General features: G+C 37.1%; 5 protein-coding genes across 8 annotated transcripts in view; 2 read left to right on the top strand and 3 right to left on the bottom strand.

Annotated features, from left to right (window-relative positions):
• Nucleotides 1–1100: 1100 nt before the first annotated feature.
• LOC123872656 (ESF1 homolog) lies at nucleotides 1101–6617 on the top strand. 2 transcript variants are annotated; one of them, XM_045917085.1, is made up of 9 exons: nucleotides 1101–1152; nucleotides 1220–1762; nucleotides 2463–2586; nucleotides 3081–3183; nucleotides 3642–3762; nucleotides 4252–4442; nucleotides 5060–5261; nucleotides 5616–5810; nucleotides 5944–6617. In XM_045917085.1, exons 2-9 carry the CDS (start codon nucleotides 1285–1287, stop codon nucleotides 6609–6611), a joined length of 2082 nt encoding a protein of 693 aa, XP_045773041.1. In that variant the 5' UTR covers nucleotides 1101–1152; nucleotides 1220–1284; the 3' UTR covers nucleotides 6612–6617. The 2 variants fall into 2 exon arrangements, with proteins under 2 accessions (XP_045773041.1, XP_045773040.1); XM_045917084.1 differs by lacking the exon at nucleotides 1101–1152 and having other exon boundaries at nucleotides 1176–1762.
• Nucleotides 6618–6739: 122 nt separating this feature from the next.
• Nucleotides 6740–13479, bottom strand: LOC123872649 (DNA (cytosine-5)-methyltransferase PliMCI-like). Its single transcript, XM_045917060.1, has 8 exons — nucleotides 13188–13479; nucleotides 12962–13064; nucleotides 11905–12322; nucleotides 11102–11315; nucleotides 8010–11013; nucleotides 7653–7833; nucleotides 7224–7405; nucleotides 6740–6905 (listed from the first exon to the last, which is right to left on the bottom strand). Exons 1-8 carry the CDS (start codon nucleotides 13283–13285, stop codon nucleotides 6831–6833), a joined length of 4275 nt encoding a protein of 1424 aa, XP_045773016.1. The 5' UTR covers nucleotides 13286–13479; the 3' UTR covers nucleotides 6740–6830.
• Nucleotides 13480–13789: 310 nt separating this feature from the next.
• The window catches only part of LOC123872667 (serine--tRNA ligase, mitochondrial), a 17033-nt gene continuing 7373 nt past the window's right edge, over nucleotides 13790–23449 (top strand). Inside the window, exons 1-4 of one of the 2 annotated variants that reach the window (XM_045917105.1) lie at nucleotides 13790–14568; nucleotides 14696–14883; nucleotides 15607–15774; nucleotides 16449–16802. In XM_045917105.1, the coding sequence (XP_045773061.1) occupies nucleotides 13963–14568; nucleotides 14696–14883; nucleotides 15607–15774; nucleotides 16449–16764 (1278 nt within the window). In that variant the 5' untranslated portion in view covers nucleotides 13790–13962 and the 3' untranslated portion in view covers nucleotides 16765–16802. Of the gene's footprint in view, nucleotides 14569–14695; nucleotides 14884–15606; nucleotides 15775–16448; nucleotides 16827–23449 lie in introns of those variants that run through there. The other variant, XM_045917104.1, reaches the window with a different exon arrangement.
• On the bottom strand, nucleotides 16940–18437 carry LOC123872674 (KRR1 small subunit processome component homolog). The gene is made up of 2 exons (XM_045917114.1): nucleotides 17265–18437; nucleotides 16940–17100 (listed from the first exon to the last, which is right to left on the bottom strand). Exon 1 carries the CDS (start codon nucleotides 18310–18312, stop codon nucleotides 17281–17283), a length of 1032 nt encoding a protein of 343 aa, XP_045773070.1. The 5' UTR covers nucleotides 18313–18437; the 3' UTR covers nucleotides 16940–17100; nucleotides 17265–17280.
• LOC123872647 (NFX1-type zinc finger-containing protein 1-like) overlaps nucleotides 19496–23449 on the bottom strand; it is a 27551-nt gene continuing 23597 nt past the window's right edge. The window contains exons 24-28 of one of the 2 annotated variants that reach the window (XM_045917058.1): nucleotides 23145–23256; nucleotides 22100–22317; nucleotides 21219–21502; nucleotides 19838–20566; nucleotides 19496–19789 (exon numbers count right to left, since the gene is read on the bottom strand). In XM_045917058.1, the coding sequence (XP_045773014.1) occupies nucleotides 19779–19789; nucleotides 19838–20566; nucleotides 21219–21502; nucleotides 22100–22317; nucleotides 23145–23256 (1354 nt within the window). In that variant the 3' untranslated portion in view covers nucleotides 19496–19778. Of the gene's footprint in view, nucleotides 20567–21218; nucleotides 21503–22099; nucleotides 22318–23144; nucleotides 23257–23449 lie in introns of both variants that reach the window. The other variant, XM_045917057.1, reaches the window with a different exon arrangement.

The raw sequence follows: 23449 nt of genomic DNA, 5'->3' as shown, positions 1-23449 counted from the left end.
TGAAAATGTCAATGTTGAAAACCGAGTAAGTTTTATTTAATTTGAACTGAATGAAAAACTGAGAAATCCGCCCCTAATTCCGCAGCGAGAAAGAATAATAAAAACCATTGATAGGCCATGGACTTGTAACCTATCATGTTTACTTTACCTGCTCAAATACACTTGCTATATTTACGCAGTGATAAATATATATAGTTATGAGATGCAGAGACATTTATATGCCTATTTATGTATCTATTAACAGTACATCGTAATGTTAGGTACTGTATAAGGAATGACCCTAATATTTAAAAAAAACAGTGAATTACAGATTTTTTATTTAGCAACACCAGATATAAGGGGACAGCGTGAAACTTCACAAGATGGCGGCATTAGTTCCGATTTTGGCCACGCGCCAAGAGATCCTTGTCGCACTGTACCTACGTACCTGTCGGCGTCAATCCCAGAATATAAAGCCATTATTGTAATTCATAGATCATAACAAACATTAATTCAAGATACAATGATAATTATTTACACTCTAGCCTTTAAAATCACATTAATAAAATTAAGTATTCAGAAACATGTCTAGTCTTCCACTCTTCTTCCAAAAGTTAGCTTTTCCCGCCGAGACACGCCCTCTGGCGTGGCCAACGTGATTTGTCGAAAATGAAGTCAATTAACATTTTCTATATTTCTTAATTAAATAATTATCTAGTTGAATAACACATTAAATATCTTAAGAATAATAAGATATTTAATTAATATCAAAACAAACAACAGAAGGTCATAGTTATCAACTTATAAATTCTATTAGGACAATAATTCTACAGTATTGGCGCCAATTCAGTATGAAAAAGAGATATTCAGGAAACTCACTAGGCGGCGCTAGGATCGTGGAGGTTTTTGAACAAGGAGGTTCTATATATGAATAAATCTTAGACCGAAAGAGGTTATTATTAAAGAAGATTCTATATAATAATTTTATAAAGCAAACACGCCCACATACTATGTGGGCGTGTTTTTGCTTTATAAAATTGGCACATACCCGTAGGTAGTGATTACAACTACGCCCTTCTGTCAATGTCATCCAAGTGCCAAAAGATTAAATAACACTCCTTGTCATCACACTTGTCATTGTCATACCTGACTGACTTACCCTTTGCTTTTTAGGTTAGGTCCAAACATAGAGTAGGATTATATTAGGGGGTCCAAAGAATATACTACTCTCTTACGAGAGGTTAGGTCAATAAATTAAATGTTCTGATTTCGAAGTATTTTTTTCGTGATTTACTAGCTTGAAAAATGAGTGATATATTGAAGGATAGTCGTTTCGCAAAGTATCTAAATGACCCACGATATAGACAAATACCAAAACATGAGAGGAAGGTCAAGATAGATAAAAGATTTCAATCTATGTTCAGTGATGAGAAGTTTAAAGTTAAATATACAGTGGACAAACGAGGACGGCCGGTGAACGAAACATCTACTGAAAATTTACGTAAATATTACGATTTAGATGAATCTGATGAGAGTACTGATGAGGAACCGGCAACTAATAATGATGCTGAAACAAAAGAACAAGAAACAACGAGTATTCCCGAAGAAGACAACGACATAGAAGCAGGTCGTTTCGTCAAACGTTTGCCCAGTGAGGACGAAGGGAAAGAAGAAGAAAAAGCACTTACTAATTTTAAAAATGATAAATTAATCAGAGGAAGTTTGGACATTAAAACTAAGAGACGTTTGTTAGACTTAGATATTGACTATGCTCGTGGAGAAGGTAAATACGCCAGTTTTCTATTGGGCGGGTGTTACACTATCAATACTGTATCGCAATTCTAGTAGACCAGGAGTTTCTAGAATATCCAAATACATAGTGATACCTACTATCAATATCTGATTAGCCTGATGGACACTATCCTTCACTATAAGTTAGTTACTTATTATAAACTAGAAAGGTTGTCCAAGTAATTTGCTGAAAGAGTTAACATGTGATATTTTATTACTGATAGGCAATACAAAATTAAAAACATTAATACAAAAGCTATCTTATGTTTAACTAGCTGATACCCGCGACTTCGTTCGCGTGGATGTAGGTTTTTTAAAATTCCCGTGGGAACTCTTTGATTTTCCGGGATAAAAAGTAGCCTATGTGCTAATCCTGGTTATAATCTATCTCCATTCTAAACAGCCCAATCCGTCCAGTAGTTTTTGCGTGAAGGAGTAACAAACATACACACACACGCACGCACGCACGCACGCACGCACGCACGCACGCACGCACGCACGCACGCACGCACGCACACACACACACACACACACACACACACACACACACACATACATACATACAAACTTTCTCCTTTATAATATTAGTGTGATAACAAAATATAGCAACTTGAAGAGTCTTTTCACACACAGCCAGCTAGTAGATAACATATAGTTTGAGTATGAAATAATAATATGAGTCAATTTTACAGGGGTGCTCCTAACAGACTCTTCTAGTGAGGAAGAGGACAGTGAGAGTGAGGAGGAAAGTGACTTGGAACATGAGTGGGGAGAACTTGATGCTGATGCAGAAACCACTGATGAATCTACTAGAAGGTGGGTTGTACTGTATAATACGGTCCATGAGTATAAAAAATATAAAACTGGCCAAGTGCGAGTCGCACCAAGGATTCCGTACTCAGGTATTTTTTTCCAATATTTTGCTGGATAAAACAAAAACTAACAAGCCTAAAAATAAATAAAAATCTGTTTTAGATTGTACAAGTAAAGCCCTATCATATGATACCCCACTTGGTAAGGTTATCTTACTTTGAAAATTGAAACACATTTTAATTTTTTTTAAATGATATAACCACAAATTCACAATTTTCAGATTATTCCTTTACTTCTGCTATAAAACCTACCTACCTTCCAAATTTCATGATTCTAGGTCAACGGGAAATACCCTATAGGGTTGGTTGTATGGAACCCTAAAAAACAGGCTTACTGGAGAATCTCCTCATTTTTGGAAATCGGTTGAAGAGACAGGCATCATGGGATACCCAATTGAATGTAACTATTAACTACCATAAAGCTTTATTATGTTTCAGGATAGCTGTCTGCAATATGGACTGGGACAATATAAAAGCGACAGATTTAATGGTTCTTCTCAGTTCTTTCTTGCCTCCTGGAGGTGTTATACATCATATAACTGTTAGTAGAGTACATCTTCTCTTGTGCAGACTAAAATTAAGGTGGAAGTGATGGGCCTGCCTGCGAAATTCAAATTTAATTTGGTTTTTCGCAAATTGTAAACTAATAGGACAACATAGGCTTATGGTATTTTAATTGAATTAAAATACCATAAGCCTACGTTGTCCTATTAGTTTACAAATTGCGAAAAACCAAATTAAATTTGAATTTTGCCTGTCTCATGCCCCTTAACACATTAGATTTAAAAGTAAATCCTTGCTTTATTAATCAAGTTCTGCTTATTATTCTAAATCATAATAGACTATTCTATTAATAACAATTTAGAATAATAAACGCATCCTGAAGGATTATGCCAAAGATATTAAACCATTATTAAAAATCCAATTTTTATGAACAATATGCAGGAGCTGCTTACTTTTATAAATTTTCTTTTAAATAAGTATATTTGTTTAAAATAGGTATATCCATCAGAATATGGTCTAAAAAGAATGCAAGAAGAGGATATAAGGGGCCCTATCGAGCTCACGGAAGATAAAACAGATGAGTGTGATCTTTCTGATAATGGTGGAAATGAAGAAGGTAAATTTTTTTTAAAGTTACAATTTTTTAGGTTTATGTCACTATGTCACAGGGATAGGTTAACCACAGCATTTTCTTAGCAATATACATTACAATTTCAATCCATGTAAGTCCATGTCAGTCAGTATTCACCATGGCACCTATAGTTTTGTGCGTTTTGAACATTTAGAGAACAGATAAAAAGTGAAATCTTTAAAATTAATTATATAAATAAATAATAATAAATAAATAAACGTTTATTTCAGACGTTTCCATCCATCACAAACACTTCTTATTCTTATTCTTATTCATAGATTAATAATATAATTAACATAATATAATTTCATTAACTGAAATTAACATTTTTTGATTGCATATTGCTATTTGCTAATAGGTACGGTCTTGTTTATACATTTTTAGATTATTTCTTGCTTGGTGTAAAATACCCTTTTATTTGTGTAGCCATTCAAAGTTTCAACTTCAAATGTATCAAGTCACAACATATTCCAGGTTCCACATACCATATGGAGAAGCTCCGTAGATATCAACTGAATAGGTTGAAGTATTTCTATGCTGTCGTGGAATGCGATACTGTGGCGACTGCAGACAAGTTGTACAGTGAATGTGATGGCATGGAGTATGAGAGCAGTGCTACCAAATTGGACATGAGGTTCATACCTGATGACGTCACCTTTGACCAGGTTGTTATGATATTATTGGTTTTTTTTTAATGAACGTGATGCTCGATTGATTGACTTGATCCTTTGTGAAACCTTGGTGTAGTTTTTTTTAATATAGGATAGGCTTGCGTTTGACGAATTTCGTTTCTTAAGGAAAGCAATGATAAGGTCTAAGTTTGAGCATGCTTGCTGGATGCCCTTTCACTTTAGTCTTGAAGGTACTTAAGTTATATGTGGCAGGCAATATGGACGCCGGAAGGGCGTTCCAAACTTAAGCGGTTTCCATCCAACCTTAGCGCTATCCATTGTGAGGTTGTCACTCAAACAACGGGGGGCTCTAACATCTATCGATTCTTGGTCTGTTGGTGGAAAGTGATAATGCAGTCTGAATGGAAGTGGGCAAACCTGGAAGGAATATGACGGTTAAAATTAAGCTCATACTCCTACTAGGTTATTGAATGGCATTGTAGTGATGGCAAAACAAATAATCCAATCTGAAGTAGCAACATGGCTGTTTGTGCATTGACAAGTTATACATGACACACACGTAAACATTCGTGGTTTTTCGCGGTATCCCAAAGCAGACTTGTTAAATTGATTTGTATGATGATAATTGAAAAAAAATGCCCATTTTCCAGGAACCTCGTGAAACATGCACCAAACTGCCAGATCTAACTAAATACAAGCCACGATTATTTACAACTACAGCACTGCAGCAAGCCAAGGTGGATCTTACTTGGGATGCCACCAATCCAAAACGTGCAGAATTGATTAAAGGTGCCCTTGATGGAAAAATTGATGATCTAGATTTGAAAGAATATTTAGCTTCCAGCAGTGACGGTATGTAAAAGATTAGATATTTATTATGAACATATTTTTTTGTTATGAATTTCGTTTCTAGTTGAAAGAAACACTAGAAACAAAAGTCATGACTAAAACTTTATAGGACATTAAAATTGTTTAAAATAACAATTTTTTTTATTCAAATAATTTAATATTGTGTTAATCATATTCCTCTTCAGTTATCAGTACAAGCTCTCATTATTATTGATAACGCAAAGATTTAAGCCTCAAGGCTGAAATATACTTCTTTGCTTGCAACCCATACCTTTCAGTACAAAACTTTTTGGATTGTTATTCTTGTGTAGTATTTTTTATCCTCATACATTTCTAACAAATATCTTTGCTTTGAAGACAGTGCAGAAGAAGAACCCAAATCTGATATTGAAGATGAAAATGAAGATCCAATACAGAAGTACAAGATGTTGCTAGATGATATTGAGACTAAAGAGCAGAAGAAACAGAACAAAGATATGGAAATGGAAATCACCTGGGGGTTGGGGGTTAAAGACAAGGCTGAAGAACTAGTTAAGAAAAAGATTAATGAAGGTAAAGTATCTTTTACAATCAAAATATTTATTTTATGTGTTTCATCCAGTTTGGAGTTAGAATTTATGCTTCCACTCGTAAGGTCAGCAAATATTATTTTAGTAATTTATTTGTGAAATTTTACTTTCTTTAGATGACAAGGATTTAACTCCATTCGAAAAACTATTACAAAAAAGAAAAGAGAAAAAGAAACAGAGAAAACTAAATAATAAACAAAAGACAGACGACACAAAATCAGATTCTGATGGAAGCTCGTCTGACGAAATACCTTCAGACGTCGACATGAGCGACCCATATTTTGCTGAAGAGTTTAACAAACCCGACTTCAAGAATAAGAAATTAAAAGCGAAAAGGCAATCTCTAAAAGAAGACGAGGATTCAGCAGATAAGGAAAGAAGAAAGGCGGAATTGGAACTCTTAATAGACAAAGATGAAGCTAAAGAGCACTTCAGTCTTAAGAAAATACAAGAGGCAGAGAATATTAATAAGAAATCTAAGAGGAAAAGGAAACTCAAAGAGAAAATCAAAGAGCAGAAGGAAGCAGTTCCAGATTTCGAAATAAATTTGGACGATCGCAGGTTCGCGGCGTTGTATGATTCACACCTATTCAACATTGATCCTACCGACCCCAACTTTAAGAAAACAAAGAATATGGAAAAACTTATTCATGAGAAACTGAAAAGAAGACCAAAAGACGACCCTGTGCCTGAAGTTAAAACAAAGAAATCAAAGGAAGACGCAGAATTGAATGTTTTAGTAAAAAATATTAAGCGGAAAACAAAGGATGTATTAAAGAAATAAAATTATCATTGTTGTTTCTTTTCAACACTAGCTTACTTTCGTATTGCGTTTGCGATGTTCACATTACTGTTATGATTTCAATGGCAATTAGTTAGAAATATTTGAATATGTTTGAAATAAAAGAGGAATTTCGGATGTCAATAATAATGTATTTCAATAGTAATATATTTTTAAGTAATTATTTTAAAGAAGTCTTCGCATACAGATATGTCACGATTATTACAAGGCACTCAAAGCTTTTCTAATTTCTCTGCCTAATGCCGCACCCAACGGCGGCGGTACTGCATTTCCAATCTGAAATTTAAAAGGATTGTGACGTGAATTTGTAATTGAACACGGAATTTATCTAGTTTAATTTATTGCTTCCATGGATTTATCGTTTACTGTAATTATTAAAATCTAAAATTGTAGAAAAAAAAATCTTCAACATTGCCAATGCCTTTAAAGGCATGTCTATTGCACTATATAATATTATAGCAATGGCGCTTGTTTACAATTCCATGAAATATTGGTTAGTCTCCAATAAACCACTTACGAAGATACCTACATTTTGTTCACACAGTCCCATCATCAGAGATGTTTGCGATCATCTAATAAGTAAATGAAAGTTACCTGACGATGTTTGTCCTGCACGGAGCCGGCGAAGAGGTAGGTGTCGCGGAAGCCCTGCGAGCGCGCGCACTCGCGCACCGACACCACGCGGTGCTGCGCGGGGTGCAGCACGCGGCCCTGCTTGCCCATCGGCTCGGGGTCCGTCACCGTCGTGCTGAAGTACCCGTCCCATGCGATGCGCCCTGCACACACAGCGAAATCAACATGGATACATCGAGGTCGAAATCCGTTCCGCAACGAACATGCCTGTCTCCCGTGTGTGCACGTCATGCCACCAGCAGCAGTAAAGAATCATAGCCACGACCAGTCTATCAAGAGTGAACGATTGAGAAGAAGAACATTGAGGAGGAAGGTGTTGTGGAAACCTGGGAACACGCGTGGCACTTGCGCCCGTTCCTGTCCTGGTAGCAACTCGCTGTACACACTCACCGTAAAGGCCGGCCCAGTTGTTGTGGCGGTTGGCGGTGTGCGGCAGGCACCAGGGGATGAGCGTGTTCTCCTGCTTGTCGGCCGGCGAGCACGCGCCGCCCGCCGCGCACGCGCACACGCCGCGCAGCGCCCCCGAGGACGAACGCCCGTTCTTCTTGTCCTCGTAGCGATACTGCAGCACCTGTAAGGGTTGACAAAGATTATTACATTTCGTTCATCGCAGTCTTTCTCAAAAATGAGGAAGGTTAACGTTAACTGAAGTTACTATACGTTAAGTGAATGGCTACCATAAGAACTTTTCCCCCATCTTGCTCAAAATTTAAAGCTATTTTGGTGAAAATAATAAAATAGATGTACCTTGCATTTAGTTCCATCGGAGAGTGTAACTGATATATTGGGCAGGTCCCGCCAGTCCGAGCCGGGCGTCGTGGGTATTCGAGCGATGCGCGCCTGAATCAGCGGCGCCATGTTCTTGCAGATGTGGTCGCGCAGCTTGGCGCTCTCGTCGCGGCTTCGCACCAACCGCTGGAAATACGTCTCGGGCATCGAGCCGTACTCTATCTCGATTTTGTTAGCGCCGTTACATATCTGAGGCAAATCGCTCATCGCATCTTTGATCGTGCACGTTCGGCGCGGAGCAGACTCGTCCCATTGAATGTTGTTCGAGAACCGTTTCCCGTCGATGGTGGTGGTGAGCGAGCAGGCGCGCCGGCTGAAGACGTGCGTCGGCTCGGGGTAAGCCGGCAGGCGCTGGCCCGGCGCCGCCGCCAGGATGATGAGGCGGCGCCGCGTCTGCGGCACGCCGTAGTGGCCGGCCTGCAGCACGCCGAACGTGCACTGGTAGCCCATGGCCAGCAGCGCGCGCAGCGTGAGCTTCAGCACCATGCCCTTCTTGAACGCGACGAAGTTGCGAACGTTCTCCAGTATGAAGTATTTGGGGCGGTAGTAGTCGCAGAAGGACAGGTACGACGCCACCAGAGAGTTCTTGAAGTTGGAGTACTCGCGTGAGTTGAAGCGGTTCATGCCGGAGAAGCCCTGGCAGGGCGGGCCGCCGCACAGCAGCTCCACCTCGCCGCGGGCCGGCAGGCGCAGGCCGCCCGCGCTGTGCGTGGAGCCCGCCATCACGTCCTTCAGCAGCTTATTGCAGTCCTCCTTGAACACCGCGCAGTTCTTGTTGTTTAGGGAATACGCGTGAGCCGCGGCTTCCAGGTTCTCGACGGCCCACTTGCACTCGGCTACACCGGAGCGATGCAGGCCTTCCGACAGGCCGCCGCAGCCAGCGAACACGTCCAGGGTCCTCAGAGGTCTCACGTTTATCTCCCGAGTCTGAGGGACGCTCGAGTCCGCCGGTTTGCTGGACTTGCCTTTTCCCTTCCCTTTGTCCTTCCCCCTGTCTCTTCGACCGACGTGCTTCGCGTGCTGCGGGACGTCGCCGAACTCTCCGGAGGCTCGGTCGAAAGATTGTCTGAAATACATTCTGCTGGGATCCATCTCCAGCCATTCATGTATATAGTCCTGCTGGGGAATGTTGTCCACGTACACTAAATGGCACAGTCCTACGACGGCCGAAAACGGTATCTCTTTGACTTCCTCGCTCCAGTAGACTAGATTGAGATCTTCGTGGTGTGGAAACTTGCTAGTGGTGTTCTCGGGCCGGTAAAGCACGTTGACGCGCAGGTAGATGTCCTGCGGCACGACGAGCGGGCCGGCGCCGGCCGCGGCCACGGCGGCCACGTGCCCCACGCAGAACGGCTCGCCCGTGTCCGCGTTGGAGCCACGCATATTATTATCGCTCTTCCTGTAATACTCTGTATATATATTTTCGTCAACGTTCTCTAACTTTATTTTCCCGTTACTTATGTTCTTACTGACAGTATTTTTAAATTTGAAAGTCCCCGGCTTAAGAAATACTCCGCAACCTTTCTTGTAGTCATTATCTCGCCATCTGACAGTCGTCCATTCGGTTCTATTCGCTTCCGGAACAACGTCCGACTTTTCTGTGATTTTGTCGAAAACTTTAGGAATATCTTTCGCATCGCGTCTCAATTTGCGCTCGCAAGAGGAGCAAAATCTATGTTTTCTTAGGACATTAGGGCATTCGATGTCGATCGGTAGGTCCTCGAAACGTGCACCAAATCTCTCATAATATTTTTGATAGAAGTATGTTTTGCCATCATCTTCGAAAAGTTCTTCATCGACGTCTTTCCCTCCCAATTCAAACCAATCCTTCGGAGGATCTCGCCTTTCGACACAAGCTTTTCTTAAAACAGCAGAAAGCGGGGCGCCGTGGCAACATCGATCCCCCAAAAACACTTCTCTCGCATCACCGACCTCTCCCAGTACAGTATCCGAAGCTCTAAGGAAAACTTCGCCATGAAAGTACCCGCTTTTAGTATTATCAATTTCTTCCCACATATATGTCAGCCTGGCAACCAGGGCAGGAATATTCGATTGCGATGTTTCTACCATTACAAAGTCTCCCAATGAAAACTCTGCACCACCAATTTCAACTCTTTCATAATACACTTTCTTAGCATCTACCTTGACCGGTTCCCCGATCCATTTAGTCTTCCTGCGACTCCCTCCGGTCACTTTGACCGGTACAGTATCGTCGATTTTATCGAGCTTTAGCTTTTCCGCCGTTTGGTCGTCGTCGTCCTCCTCCGGCTCGGAGTCGTCGGCGTGCTGCACGGCCATGTTGGGGCAGCGGCGCCGCACGCACGCCTGCTTGGAGCGGCCGTGCCCGCCGAACTTACACATGGCGCGACAAGCGTTGCACTGCCCGCAGTCCGGCAGTTGGCACGCCTCGCACACCCCACATCTTTTTCTTCTCAAAGTAAGTTCATGGTTTGTCTTATCTAATTGGTTAGAGAAAAAACTTTCGAATGTTTTCCGCACGAGAGGAGTGGTGGTCGCTTTGGTCCATGCCTTCTTATCAACCTTTTTGTAATCGATTTTGGCACGGAATTTTCGTTTGCCGAATCTGATTCCCATTAATTTAATGAGTTCCCTCATACAAGGTAGTGTGATCAAAGGCTCGTCGTCTTCGTCTGCCTCTAAGCTTACGACTTGGTCGCATATAAACTGAGCATGTTTGTGGAGCATTTCTTCTGACATTTTCTTATCATCTAGATCTGGAACCGTATGCCCTCTGATTATTTCCAATAGATCTTCATAGGTCGGTTGAAGATAATGATACTCTTCTATATACTCTATTACGACTTTACTGAGCCATATTTTTTCATACAGATTGTCCATGAGAGGTTTATATGCTATACTAGGCTTAAGCAAATTGTATTCACCAAATTCAGTAGACAAGGTGATACAGTTATTTACTCCACCGTCAAAGCCATGGATATACCTTTAAAAAGGAAAAAAATTGTTTACATATTCAAAAACATTTAGTTTATATTTAGCATACATAGTAAGAATTAATAAGGAGCTTTTACCATTCTATGATAGGCCCACAATCTTTTACTGGGATAGATTCCTCGTCAATATCAGCTGAGTCAGAGCAGATGGACTTGAGATACCCAGACATATATATCCGTACATCACTTTCAACAAGGCCTCCATCAATTGGACACAAGTGGCCGTGCTCATCAAATACTGAAAATCCAGTTATTTTTGTTTGTGGTCTCTCCATTATGTCTCCATCATCACCTGAAATTATTTTAAAACTTCTTTTATGGTTTCATCAAAACTCATTTTAACTGAAAAAATAAAACCAGACAAAACTAGTTTTGTCAAACATTATTGGTCAAAATTGGTATATTCTAAACCAGATTTTTATTTATTTTTATGCATAATAGTTTTTGATTTATGGTGCAAAATGTCGGGAAAAATACCCGAGTACGGAACCCTCGGTGCGCGAGTCTGCCTCGCACTTGTCCGGTTTTTTTTAACTTGATATTTTTACCTAGTCAAGTTCTTTTAACAAAATGGATGAAATATTAATACGCCGGCTCCACAGTCTTATCTGTTCTATCCCTAGTATTTTTAAATGAGCTATGCTAGAAGTCTTGCTTCATACTTTTAAAAACACTAGGGTTTTATTTTAATTAAAATTAGTTTTGATTTAATGAGTTTTGATAAACATACACATAGTAAATATGACCTGACTTAGGTATATTTACCTTTTCCTTTCCTCTCCTTTGACTGTTAACCTTAGAATTGGATTGGAAAAAATCCTTCCAGTATTAGAAGGATTTTTTAAATGTATATTTAGCATTTTTGGCTATTTTTAACTTACCAGAAGCAAGTATTAATTTTTCATTAGTTAAAGCTATAAATTCTTCTACAGCATCCTGGGGATGACCTTGGTAGTAGATAATATCAGAGTTATTCAAATACTGTCTGCAAATGGTACATTTCTCCAGGTTTTGTAGTTGGTCTTTTGTATTTACATTTTGCTCAATAGTAGGACTATCAGCATTATCGTTTTCTTTCAATTCATTTTGGATTGCTTCATTATTTTGATGATTGTCACTTATTGCTTTATTTTTGTTCATTTCAGAAGTATTATTATTACTTATTTCATTGTTTACATTGATTAGATTGTTATCATCATTTTTCTTTTCATCCAAAGATATGTTTTTATTGGAAATGTTATTATTGTGGCAGTCAGTTGTTGGTTTAGGAAATTCAACATTATCAAGTTTAATTTTTTTCTGAAATCAAAAGATCCATAAATAATATAGGGTTAATTTAAAAATACTAACACACACACACACACTTCCACTCAACATTGTTAATCTACACACATCTAAATCTATAACAATCATCAATACTCCATACCAATATCATAAAATCGAAAGTGTGTCTGTCTGACTACTAGCTTTTCACAGCCCAACAGTTTAACTGACTTTGATGAAATTTAGTATAGAATTAGCTTACATCCCGGAGAAAGACATAGGCTACTTTTTATCCCGTTCCATGGGATTCTTAAAGGCCCAACCGTTTAACCAATTTATATGAAATCTTGGTGCAGCAATTTCCATTGGTACCTACACTGAGTTAGCTTGAATCCCGGAAATTGATATAGGTAACTTTTTACCCCGGGAAATCAAAGTTCCCAAAGAATTTTTAAAAAACTTAAATCCACACAGACAATGTTGTGAGCATCATCTAGTACCTAATAAAAAGCAATGATGAGGTTTTGCCTGGATGCTAGATTTGATGCTGCTTGAATGATTTTTTGCTGTTCCTTATTTGATGCTGGTTGAATGTTTTTTTTTTGTTATTATAGGTAAGTACTACTTATGTGGTTTTATTTGTACACCAGCTCTTTATAATAAGAAAATACCTACATTTTCCTTAGCTTCAAGACTATGCACAGGACTCCTGCTGCGTTTCGCGGGAAACATACTTGTAATTTTCAGTTGACTGTTCTTCTTAGAAAGTCGAGATGACCTGAAATAAACTTGATATGTTAGCAGCTGTCTTTTCTCCCCGATCAAAACAAACACTACCTCCTATATTCATATAAAATATAGAAAGTACGAATCAAAGTATTTTTTATTTATTTCAACATACTGGCGAAGGGGTAAAATTGATGAATCGGAAACACGATCTTTCTTATGTGATGAAGTCCCATTTTCGTGGAGAATGTCTTTTTCCAAAGAAGCCGGCATAGTTGCACACTTGATAAGGAATTATTAAAAGTTATTGCTCGTTCAAATTCTACAAATTAGTTAATAGAACTAGTGTGTATACATTTTTTTCATTTATTATCTGAAAATTAAACCAGAAACACAGGCCAAATCAAATAGTAAAAAAGTTTTGGTTAACAATTGATAATTTTTCGCGCGCAAATCGGCAACGGCCAAAGAAACGTCAAAGTCATAAAGTCTGTGCTGTGGTAGTACCATAGAGTAAAGGAGAGATGTCCTATGACAAAATAGTTGATTGGAAATACGCTCTAGCTTAGCTAAATCTTTATAAGTGGGAAAAAGACAGTAATCCATTTTTAAAAGGTAAGTATTTGCTTCGAGTAGGTTTATAGGTTAGGGTCGAAAAAGCTAGATCCCAGAGCCGTAAAGCCAGTTGATAAAATTAACAACCACCGTAGACAGCCACAGAGTAATAACATATAAATCTTTGATTACAAAATCAAAACAACAATTTATTTTTAATTTTAAAGTCAAAACAAAAATGGAAATTAAAAATTGTAAATTAGCTTCATAAAATACCTACTTGCTTATTGAGTTCTACAAGATTTTTTATTTGCAGAAACAAGGTCATTTGGTTTTCTCAATTTTATCGATAAAAAAAACTACAGATCGATCTGTAATTTTGTTAAACCATAAAAATGATAAAGTCTTGCTTAATTTTACAAAGGTTCGTAAAAAAATCTAAATGGTTTAATAGTTATTCTACGTGCTATTTACCTGACATAGATATCAACTATTATTGTGATGTGAAAAATACTTCGGAAATAAAACAGAACATTCATAGCAGAAAAGGTGTAGGAGACATTACGAAAGTGCTCAAAATGTACAATTTATTAATGATGACGCCAAATTCTGATCAGGCATATGATAGTATTAAAGAAAATTTATACAAAGAACTAGCCAGTTTGCCTAATAGAACCCATCCCCTCGTAAAGACTTATGAAGAAAATCCATACATAATTCATGAGGTAAACAAAAAGAAAAATTTTGGGGATTATAAACCCTTAGAATTCAGTGAGATAACACAGCAATTAAACTTGATGAGAGTGGACAAGCTTGGAAACACATGCGGCAATAAAAGTTACTATTATTTTGGGGAGTTAGCAGAACTGGAAGAGGCATTAATAAAATACACCATATCTGCACTATTGAAAGAAAACTTTAAATTAGTATCAGTACCTGACATATTGTCAAGCAATGTTCTACAAAGTTGTGGAATGATGATAAATACAGATCGAACTCAGGTAAACATTTATTTACTAAATTATTAGTATTATAAACTTCTATTTAAATATTTAATTCACTTGACATTTTAGTAAAAATTATGAATGGGTATATATAATAAGGGTGCTAATAAGTAATGAATTTTAGATATATTCTTTAGATCCAGCACTTCATGGGCCTGACTTGTATTTGTCAGGTACAGCAGAAATGTCTTTGGCTGGTCTACTGAAGAATTCTCTTCATGATAAGACCGATTTACCTTTGAAACTTGCAGCAGTTAGCAGATGCTATCGAGCGGAGACATCAAATGTAGTAGAGGAAAGAGGCACATATAGGTAATAATCATTACTGTATAGCATAAAATCAGTTATCTCACCACATCTGTGTGTTTAAAAGTATTGTCAAAAGTACTGGACTTGTATTTAAACTTCTGCCAAGATAATTCTCTTAAAAATATTACATTAATTGTTATGTATACAAGCTACCCACTTGATTGATATCAAAAAATAAAATGCATCATTAATATGCTTAGAAATTTTTAAAACAATTATTTTGTATTATTTTATTATAGAACTAGAAGATGCCCGCGACTTCATCTGCGTGGATTTAGTAAAGATCCTGTGGGAACTGTTTGATTTTCCAGGATAAAATTCCTATGTCCATTACAGATACGTAAGCTACCTCTGTACCTCATACAAATCAGTTAAGCGGAGGGTTTTTAGGAATCCCGTGGGAACTCTTTGATTTTCCAGGATAAAAAGTAGCCTATGTCCATCCCCGGGATATAAGCTAACCCTGTACCTTTTGTCAGAATCGGTTAAAATGTTGGGCCGTGAAAAGGTAGCAGACAGACACACTTTCCCATTTATATTATTATAGTATGGATATATATTATTTTAGTACATAAACTAAAATAATATAGGAATTGTTTTAAAAATGGTCTGTCTATTGTTTATGCGAATAAAAGCATGGATGAACTACATATTTTTTAAGTTTTATTTAGAAATCAATTTTTTATATTATGTAATACTTTTGAAAAACATAATTTTATGTTGTAGGGTTCACCAATTTACTAAAGTTGAGATGTTTGCTGTCACCACATCAGAGCAGTCTGATGAAATGTTGGAGTATTTAAGACGGACAGAGGAAAGTTTATTTTCGCCATTAGGATTACATATGAAAGTTTTAGACATGCCCCCACATGAACTTGGGGCCCCAGCTTATAGGTATAAACTATATTATTAACTTTTTAATGTTTACACCTTTGCGAAAAGAAACATAGTCACATACAAAATCTGACAGAAAATGTGTTGGCTTTGTTTACAACAGAACCAAAAAGTATATGCATAGATAGGATATACATTGCATTGTGACAGGCATTTTAGTTAAATGGTAAATTATTTTGACGATTCCAAAGCACTTGTAAAAGTTTACTTGAATAAAAATATATTCTTTTCTATTCCAAACGTTTAAAATATAAATGGCCTAAACAATAAATATATGCCCAGTATCAAAGACACTTTGATGCTCATAAACTTGTAATTTTTCATCAAAGTTGTTAAAATTGTAAATAGGAAAATTTATCCATGAAAAAATAATTTTTACTTATAATAAAAAAAGACATTAATTATTATTATAGGAACAGAATATTTATGATCTCAAAAAAATAGAATCAATATTCTAAAAACATGTGGACTAGGTTACTGTTGAAGCTAGACTATTGTTATTTATAACTGAGCTATTTTTTTTTCATGATCCTTAAAAATGTATTGGCACTTATGTGCGATTAGGGGACCTGGGAGATAAATTGAAAACACATATAAGTGTCAGTGGCAGGCAATGTGTTAAAACAGTATAGAATAGTGTAAATACTTCACTATACCAGTTTGTTTTTCTTCAGGAAATATGATATTGAAGCTTGGATGCCTGGGCGTAACAATTACGGTGAAATCTCTAGCTGTAGCAATTGTACTGATTACCAATCCAGAAGACTGAACATAAAATATTCTGATGGAAATATAGAACAATATACTCACACACTGAATGGCACAGCATGTGCTATACCCAGAATGCTTATTGCACTACTTGAAACACATCAAGATCCAAAAGGAAGAATAGATATACCGTTAGTGCTGCAGCCATTTATCAATGCAAAACAATTTATTGGTAAAAATTCAAATGTACCAAAATTAAAATTATCTAAGGGGAAAAAATAAAATAATTTGTAGACAACTGCTTCTTTTAATTTATTTATACTAAATGATGCCAATGATTTAAGTCAGTGTGGATTTGTTTTTTACAATTCCATGGAAAATTTGATTTTCTGGGATAAAAATAAACTATGTTCATTTTATCATGTTCAAAATGAAAGCTATTGTCCTGATGAATTTCTTTGATTTTCCAGGATAGAAAAATAATTTATGTCCATCATCCATCTTGGGGATGTAAGCTGTCTCTGTACTGGGTTTGTCTAAGTTAGTTAAATGGATTGTAATCAGATAACAGACACTTTCACATTTTATTATATTAATATGGATTATGTAGAAAGAAAAATAATATAGTAAATTCTTTTCCCATAGTCATAATTCTCTTTTTTGCCTTTATTAGGAATTAAAAATAATTTTCATACAGACAGATAACTAAAGGGTCAAGTTTTATTATTCACAGATTCTTAAATTAACATATTGTGTAAATAAGTAGTTATTACTATTTGCTGTGTAAACATTCCACTGTTATTTCTTAGTCAGAGATTTGTTTTGCTTTGAAACCTTTTTCATTTTGGCTTTAAATTGGTCAATATTAATAGAAGATTCTTCTGAAGGTTTACATGCAACAATGACTTTCTCCTCTGGAGGTATGAAATCTTTTTTCCTTTTCTCTTCTCTTGCTTTCTTGGCTTGCATTTGTTTTTCATCTTTATCATGGAGATGTTTGGCTTTCTTCTGTTCATCTTTAAGGAAGTATTCACCTGTGGCCAACTCTCGATCAATTTTGCTCTCCGGTTGAGGTGGAGGGAATGGTGTATATGGCTTCTTTTTAACTTTATTTTTAGGTTGCTTCCTAGGAACATTTTTACTTTTAAACTTGGGAAGAAATCGGTCCCAGCTTTCGTCTTTAAGCTTTGGATCTTTCATTAACTCTCTCTTGATCATAAGACTTTTAATATTGTACATTGGATGTATATTTTTCATAGTATCTTCAACTATTCTTCTCACTTGTACTAATCCCTTGTAAGGACCCACTGCAGACACTGTGTTTCCCTGAACTAGAACATAGCATTCAGTAAGCAATTCAATTGATTTAAGAGTTACACCATTGGGACCTATTAGACGTTGGCGCCTTTTTAAAAATGTTTCTTTTTTTCGAACATATGAATTAATTTTTATAATGTCACTGCCAATTTCATCATCTAGGACTCTCACTGCTTGTTCGAATGGAACGCTTCTTGAGAGTAATTTCATTAAATCCCTCGCCTTAATAATGATGTAAGGGTCCCAAGTTTTTCTTGTTGTTTTTACTGTTAAGCTTCCCTCTATAAGATCTAATTCAGCTATTATGTGATGTTCTTTTAATACTCTTTGTACTAAAGGCCAACACTCCTTTAGATATTGTTCTCGGTATTTCGGAAACAGTGTAGCGAATTTACTTTCTTCTAAAAGACCATGTGGATTGTCCTCCGGTGTAAACTTGGGAGTTTTCATCGACCAAGCATTTTCAATTGGGCCGATCTCTCGTTGCTCTCCGTTATTTGCATTGTCTTCCATTTTTTTTTTTTAATTCACTGGTTTACAAGCGTTTTAATTTTTAGTGGTTAAAATGTTAGAAAATAGATGGAAAATAGAAAACTTGTTGCTCAGCCAATTATTTCAAATGTTTCAAGACTTTAATGTCAAATTGACATTTGACCAATGCTTCAATGGCAATGTCACTAGGTACATATTTGGTTTTTTTAACTGGTTTTACAGCTCTGGGTTCTTGTTTTTTTGAGCCGCGTTTTCACTTGACGCCAGACATTTTATTGTTGACACCATAGCACACACAATTAATAACATAAGGTGCACTAGCCGGGTTTGCCCGCGAAATTCAAATTTAATTTGGTTTTTCGCAATTTATTAACTAATACGACAAAGTAGGCTTATGGCATTCTAATAGCGCCAATGGCAGTATCATCTCCATAGGTTTATATAAAAATCTTTACTAAATAATGAGTTTGACTGTTACTCACATATTAGTCGACACTCAGACTAATAACTGGTTCATTTAGGTAAAAAAGTAATAGTTTCTTCGGTAATTAAAAATTCTCGTTTCAAAATTAGGCATATGGTTTTACTAGAAAACTTTCTTGATTGGTTAAAATCTTATTCAAATGATCGCACTTTATTTACCAATCCAAAGTTTGCAAGATTTCTTTCGATGTACTCCAGGGTTCATACCTTGGTCCTATATTATTCAATGTGTTTATCAATGAGATCTCTAATTGCTTTCAATATTCATTTGCATTTCTGTATGCTGATGACTTGAAATTTACCAGAAAGATTGAGGCTACTGATGACTGCATGCTTTACAAAAAGACCTTGATGAGTTGAGTGTATGGTGTGAAAACAATAAAATGATGTTAAATAAAAAGAAAGGCTTTTTTTATAACTACATAAAAAATTAAAATCTTTTTAATTTTCTGATTTTAATTTTCTTTATATATACCCGTATATTATACGGACACAAATAAGACGAATTGAAGACAATATGAGATTTGGGGGTAGTATATGACCAAAAGTTGACATTTGTCCCACATATTGAAAATGTTACTAAGCGACTGTCCAGGGATAGGGATTTTGTCATTAAAAATGCCAATTTAAAAATATCCACACGAAAAAGCTTTTCAAACTCCAAACAATTTATTTCAACTAATATTAACCGCTGTCAAAGATTAAATCAAAGTCAAAGAAATAATTAATCAAAGAAAAACATTTATTTATTTAAATCTACTCATACAATTATTACAAAGCATGCATCAAATACAGATGTGATTGTAATATCATGGACTGATTGATATATAGTGTATTATCGTCCTAAACTAAGGGTTAACACACAAACATAATTAAAATTAGGAATTAAATGATTAGGTACGTCCCGTTATTGAATAAAAAAAAGCAAAAAAAATAAAGACTTGGATAAAACTGTGTCATGTCAAAATTTTTCTTCCCTTAGGCTTGCGCTTAGGTTAAAAATGTTAAAACTTAATATTATCAATATCAAATCTCTTCAAACATCAAATTTAAACAATATTAGCTAAATCAAAATTAGCCAAATTATTGGCCTCTTCGGAATAAGCCGGGAACCTCGAGTTATCAAATTCTCTGGCATGTTGATTGGAACTTAACAGCCTATGATTCGTTCCACCAATTTCAGCTTTGCATTCCAGGCATTTAGATACTTCCATAGCTCCACCGCATTGGCCAATGCTGTAGAAATGGCCATTGGGACATTTGAACCACTGCCCCGCTTTGGCCCCTATAGCTTTGATGATCAGTTCCCTTTCCGCTTTTGAAACGATACCGCTTACTTTAATTGATTTTTGAAGTTCATTTATAGCTTCTGTAGCTTTGTCATGTTCGTATATTCCCCATTTAAAAATAACCTTTTTAGCGGCATTTGCATTCTCCGTTACTTGGGAAACAGTTTGGCTTGCGAGGTAAGATGGATGACTTATTATAATAGCCAGATTGACGATGGCATTCGTGCGCTTTATCTCGTTATCTATGTCGGCTTGCTGCTGTTGACTTATCTTGTGTACATTCTTCACGAGAACTCGGCATATCATTTTGTTTTGATCGATCAGACTGTCTTGCAAAGCTATCAAATTCAGTGAAGTGTATTTCTTGTGAACATCCGAAAGTAGTTCCAATATGTTTAAGTAAACGAAGTACATTTCCAGCTGAAGCAACGAACACTTCCTCTTTGACTTCACCACGAGGATCATTTGTTCGAACGCCTTCTTCCAGTGTGAGAATAATGGATCTGCAATGGACAAGTCAAAATGAATTTAATGAATAAATGAATTTGTTTTTAATTGTAGGTACATAAAATCTGACTTAATTAGCGTCTAAAATATGTCGTGTCAACGAAAAAACCTAAACTCAAATATTGTGGATAAAAAATATGTCACCACAACACTGTTATTTTGTTAGGGCCTAAACGAGGAAAGTCCTGGTATTGATGACTATAAAAAATAAAAATAAAAAATAGGTATAAATATTATATAAGCTGAAGGAAAGAAACAAACATGTAACAAAATAACAGAAAAACAGTTTGTACAGTCAGATTAAGTTTACTTATATGTATAGTATTAAAAAAAATATAGCGAGCAGGTGAGTCCCCCGATTTTAGTATTTACCGCCGCCCATGAACATTTGCAGCACCAGAGGAACCACAAATGCGTTGCTGGCTTTTCAGGAATTTGTTGTTGTAAATTAAATTTACTTGCCACAAATTTTCAGATTTTTGAATAAATGGGTACAATATTATAATTTCTTAAAAGTTTGATCTACAAAATGGTGGAGGTCCCTATGTTGTTTTAACATTTCCTGGCAAGATAATTAAAACTGCTATGAAAAGAACGAAAAAAAAATCTTTTGTATAAGTAGTTACCAGAAATCTTTAGTATAGTTACCGTTATATATTTTGCTGTGAACGTTGTGAAAGTTTGCTACAGTTTCATGTAGCTCCGCTCTTCGGGCAATGATCTTTTCTGCGTTGCCATAGACTCGTTCTTTGATGGGATTGATATCTTCTCTCAGCATACGGTTAACGAGGTCCTTGTATCGAGGAGTGTTAATGATAGGTGCACGACAGTATGGACAGCGGTGGATTGCTATAAGATCGCTTTTTCCTTTCATTAGGTTCTCCATGTTCTCAAATTCCATGACGTGGCCGCAATCTTCTAGTACGATGAATCTGAAACAGAATTAAAAAAGTTGACAAAATATTTCTGCCGTCCTAACAAAGAGTGCAATAAGTCGAGTTTTTGGGCAAATTGACTTAAGACCATATCCGTAATCAGGAAAATGAGCTCTATATTTTCGCCTTAGACGTCTTTTTTGTATCTTCAGTAGTTTCGGTTCTGTTGGTTATCAAAACTGCAATATGTAATATTACGATTTGTAAGTAGCTAATCATAACCGCGAATATCTCGAAAGTAGTCGAAACCTAGTTATTGCTCTCTTCGTTAGGACGGCAGATTTGCACTTGGCACAAATTCATGGTAAATAAGGCAGAATTGTTTGATAAGTAAACAAGATTTTACAAAGCCTTTATTTAATATAGTAATTATTAGTATACAAATATCTTTTAGTGGTCTGAAACCATCTTAGCATTATTGTGTTTCTTATGAAACCAGGTTGGATGGTTTCAAAGTCTATAAGGGACACCGGTAGAAACATTTTTGTGTTTCATATATTAAGATTATGTACATAGATAATATACAAGTGCTATATATTTCACCGGAGCGATGCGGATCAGTTAGTGGCTAAATATTAAAAATAAATGACGTACAGGGCGTCGTCGTCGAATTGGTCCCCGAGGAAGTCGGTGGGGAATTGTTCGGGGCGGCACAGCTTGCACACGTCGGGGCAACGCTCGCCGCACAGGCCGCGGCACGGGTGGCCGCAGCTCAGCGCGCGCGCGCACGGCTGCGTGCACGCGGCGAGCGCGCACGTCTCTCCGCACCGCCGCTTGCACGTGACGTGCGGACACGCGCGGCTGCACTGCTCCTATAACCCCACCAGGCAATGTTAGAGCGGGCTTGCTGTAACACTTGGTCCCGTGACCCGAGATACACCACCAATTTTGTTATCAATTTGCAGTATTGCACATAAAAAATATTAAAATATTTTGTATGATGATATACGGAACTCTTCGTGTGCGAGTGTGACTCGCACTTGACCGGTTTTTAATAACCATATAAAGGGCAAATAAGTACAGGAAACGTCTATTGTGAAGTACAACAATCAGATAATTTTCCGGGATAAAAAGTTACTTTTTTCACTACTGTGTACGGGATGCAAGCCCTTTCTGTATACTAAATAGATGATAACCGCGATGTCGCCCGTCCACGAGCATTTGCATAATTCCTTTATGAATCCCATGGGTGTCAGGGGAATTCATTTTTCTGTGGTAAAAGCTTATCTAAGTTTGTACTAAATTTCATCAAAAACGGTAAAACAGATGGGCCATCTAAAACTAGCAGACAGAGACAGACAGACACACTTTCGTATTTATAATTTTACTGCAATCACACCAAGCTGGAGATTATACAGCCTAAGGTGGAGGGCGCCTGCCCAGAAGGTGCCTATTCACTCTTCTTTTGAAGGTAGCAATTTTGTGGCTAGCGGGAAAAACAGAAGCCGGAAGGGCATTTCATATTCTATCAGTGTGTATTAAAACCGAGGAAGCAAATCGCCTCGTAGGTGACCGTGGGATTTCGATTATGTAGGGGATGCAGACCTAGCGTATGCCTAGTAGTTTGATTGTAAAATATAATATTTAGATTGTATACATATAATATTATGTATTGGACGTTAAGTATAATTCCGGTCACCTGGCACGGCACGCAGGGCGCGCCGCATTCGCGGCGACAGCGCGAGTGTTGGCACTTCACCTCGCACGGCTTCCTGCACGGCGGGCACACCTGGTTGCAAGGCTCCATGCATCTGCAACAAGACAACACGTTGCGAGTCACGGCGACTTTTTGGATTAATCAAAGGGTTGGAAGGTTCCGTGCATCTTCGTGCCTGCATTGACACGCTGGGAGTCAACGAGTTGCTGGTCCTGTATAACTTCCTCTCTAAAGAGAGAGGAATTTTTCCACATACATTGCATACATTATACAGATAGTGGGACGAT

The sequence above is a fragment of the Maniola jurtina genome, chromosome 15 (genome assembly GCF_905333055.1).
Source record: "Maniola jurtina chromosome 15, ilManJurt1.1, whole genome shotgun sequence".
NCBI classification, from domain to species: Eukaryota; Metazoa; Arthropoda; class Insecta; order Lepidoptera; family Nymphalidae; genus Maniola; species Maniola jurtina.
Note: the sequence above shows the minus strand (reverse complement) of the source record. Positions and strands in the feature narration are given on the sequence as shown.

Coding starts and splice junctions, on each gene's coding strand:
- LOC123872674 (XM_045917114.1), bottom strand. CDS start 18,312: ATGGAAGACAATGCAAATAACGGAGAGCAACGAGAGATCGGCCCAATT.
- LOC123872649 (XM_045917060.1), bottom strand. CDS start 13,285: ATGCCGGCTTCTTTGGAAAAAGACATTCTCCACGAAAATGGGACTTCA. Junction 12,323..12,961: donor GTCTTGAAGCTAAGGAAAAT/GTAGGTATTTTC, acceptor TTTTGATTTCAG/AAAAAAATTAAACTTGATAA. Junction 11,014..11,101: donor TGTGGGCCTATCATAGAATG/GTAAAAGCTCCT, acceptor TCCTTTTTAAAG/GTATATCCATGGCTTTGACG.
- LOC123872656 (XM_045917085.1), top strand. CDS start 1,285: ATGAGTGATATATTGAAGGATAGTCGTTTCGCAAAGTATCTAAATGAC. Junction 1,763..2,462: donor TGACTATGCTCGTGGAGAAG/GTAAATACGCCA, acceptor TCAATTTTACAG/GGGTGCTCCTAACAGACTCT. Junction 2,587..3,080: donor ACTGATGAATCTACTAGAAG/GTGGGTTGTACT, acceptor ATTATGTTTCAG/GATAGCTGTCTGCAATATGG.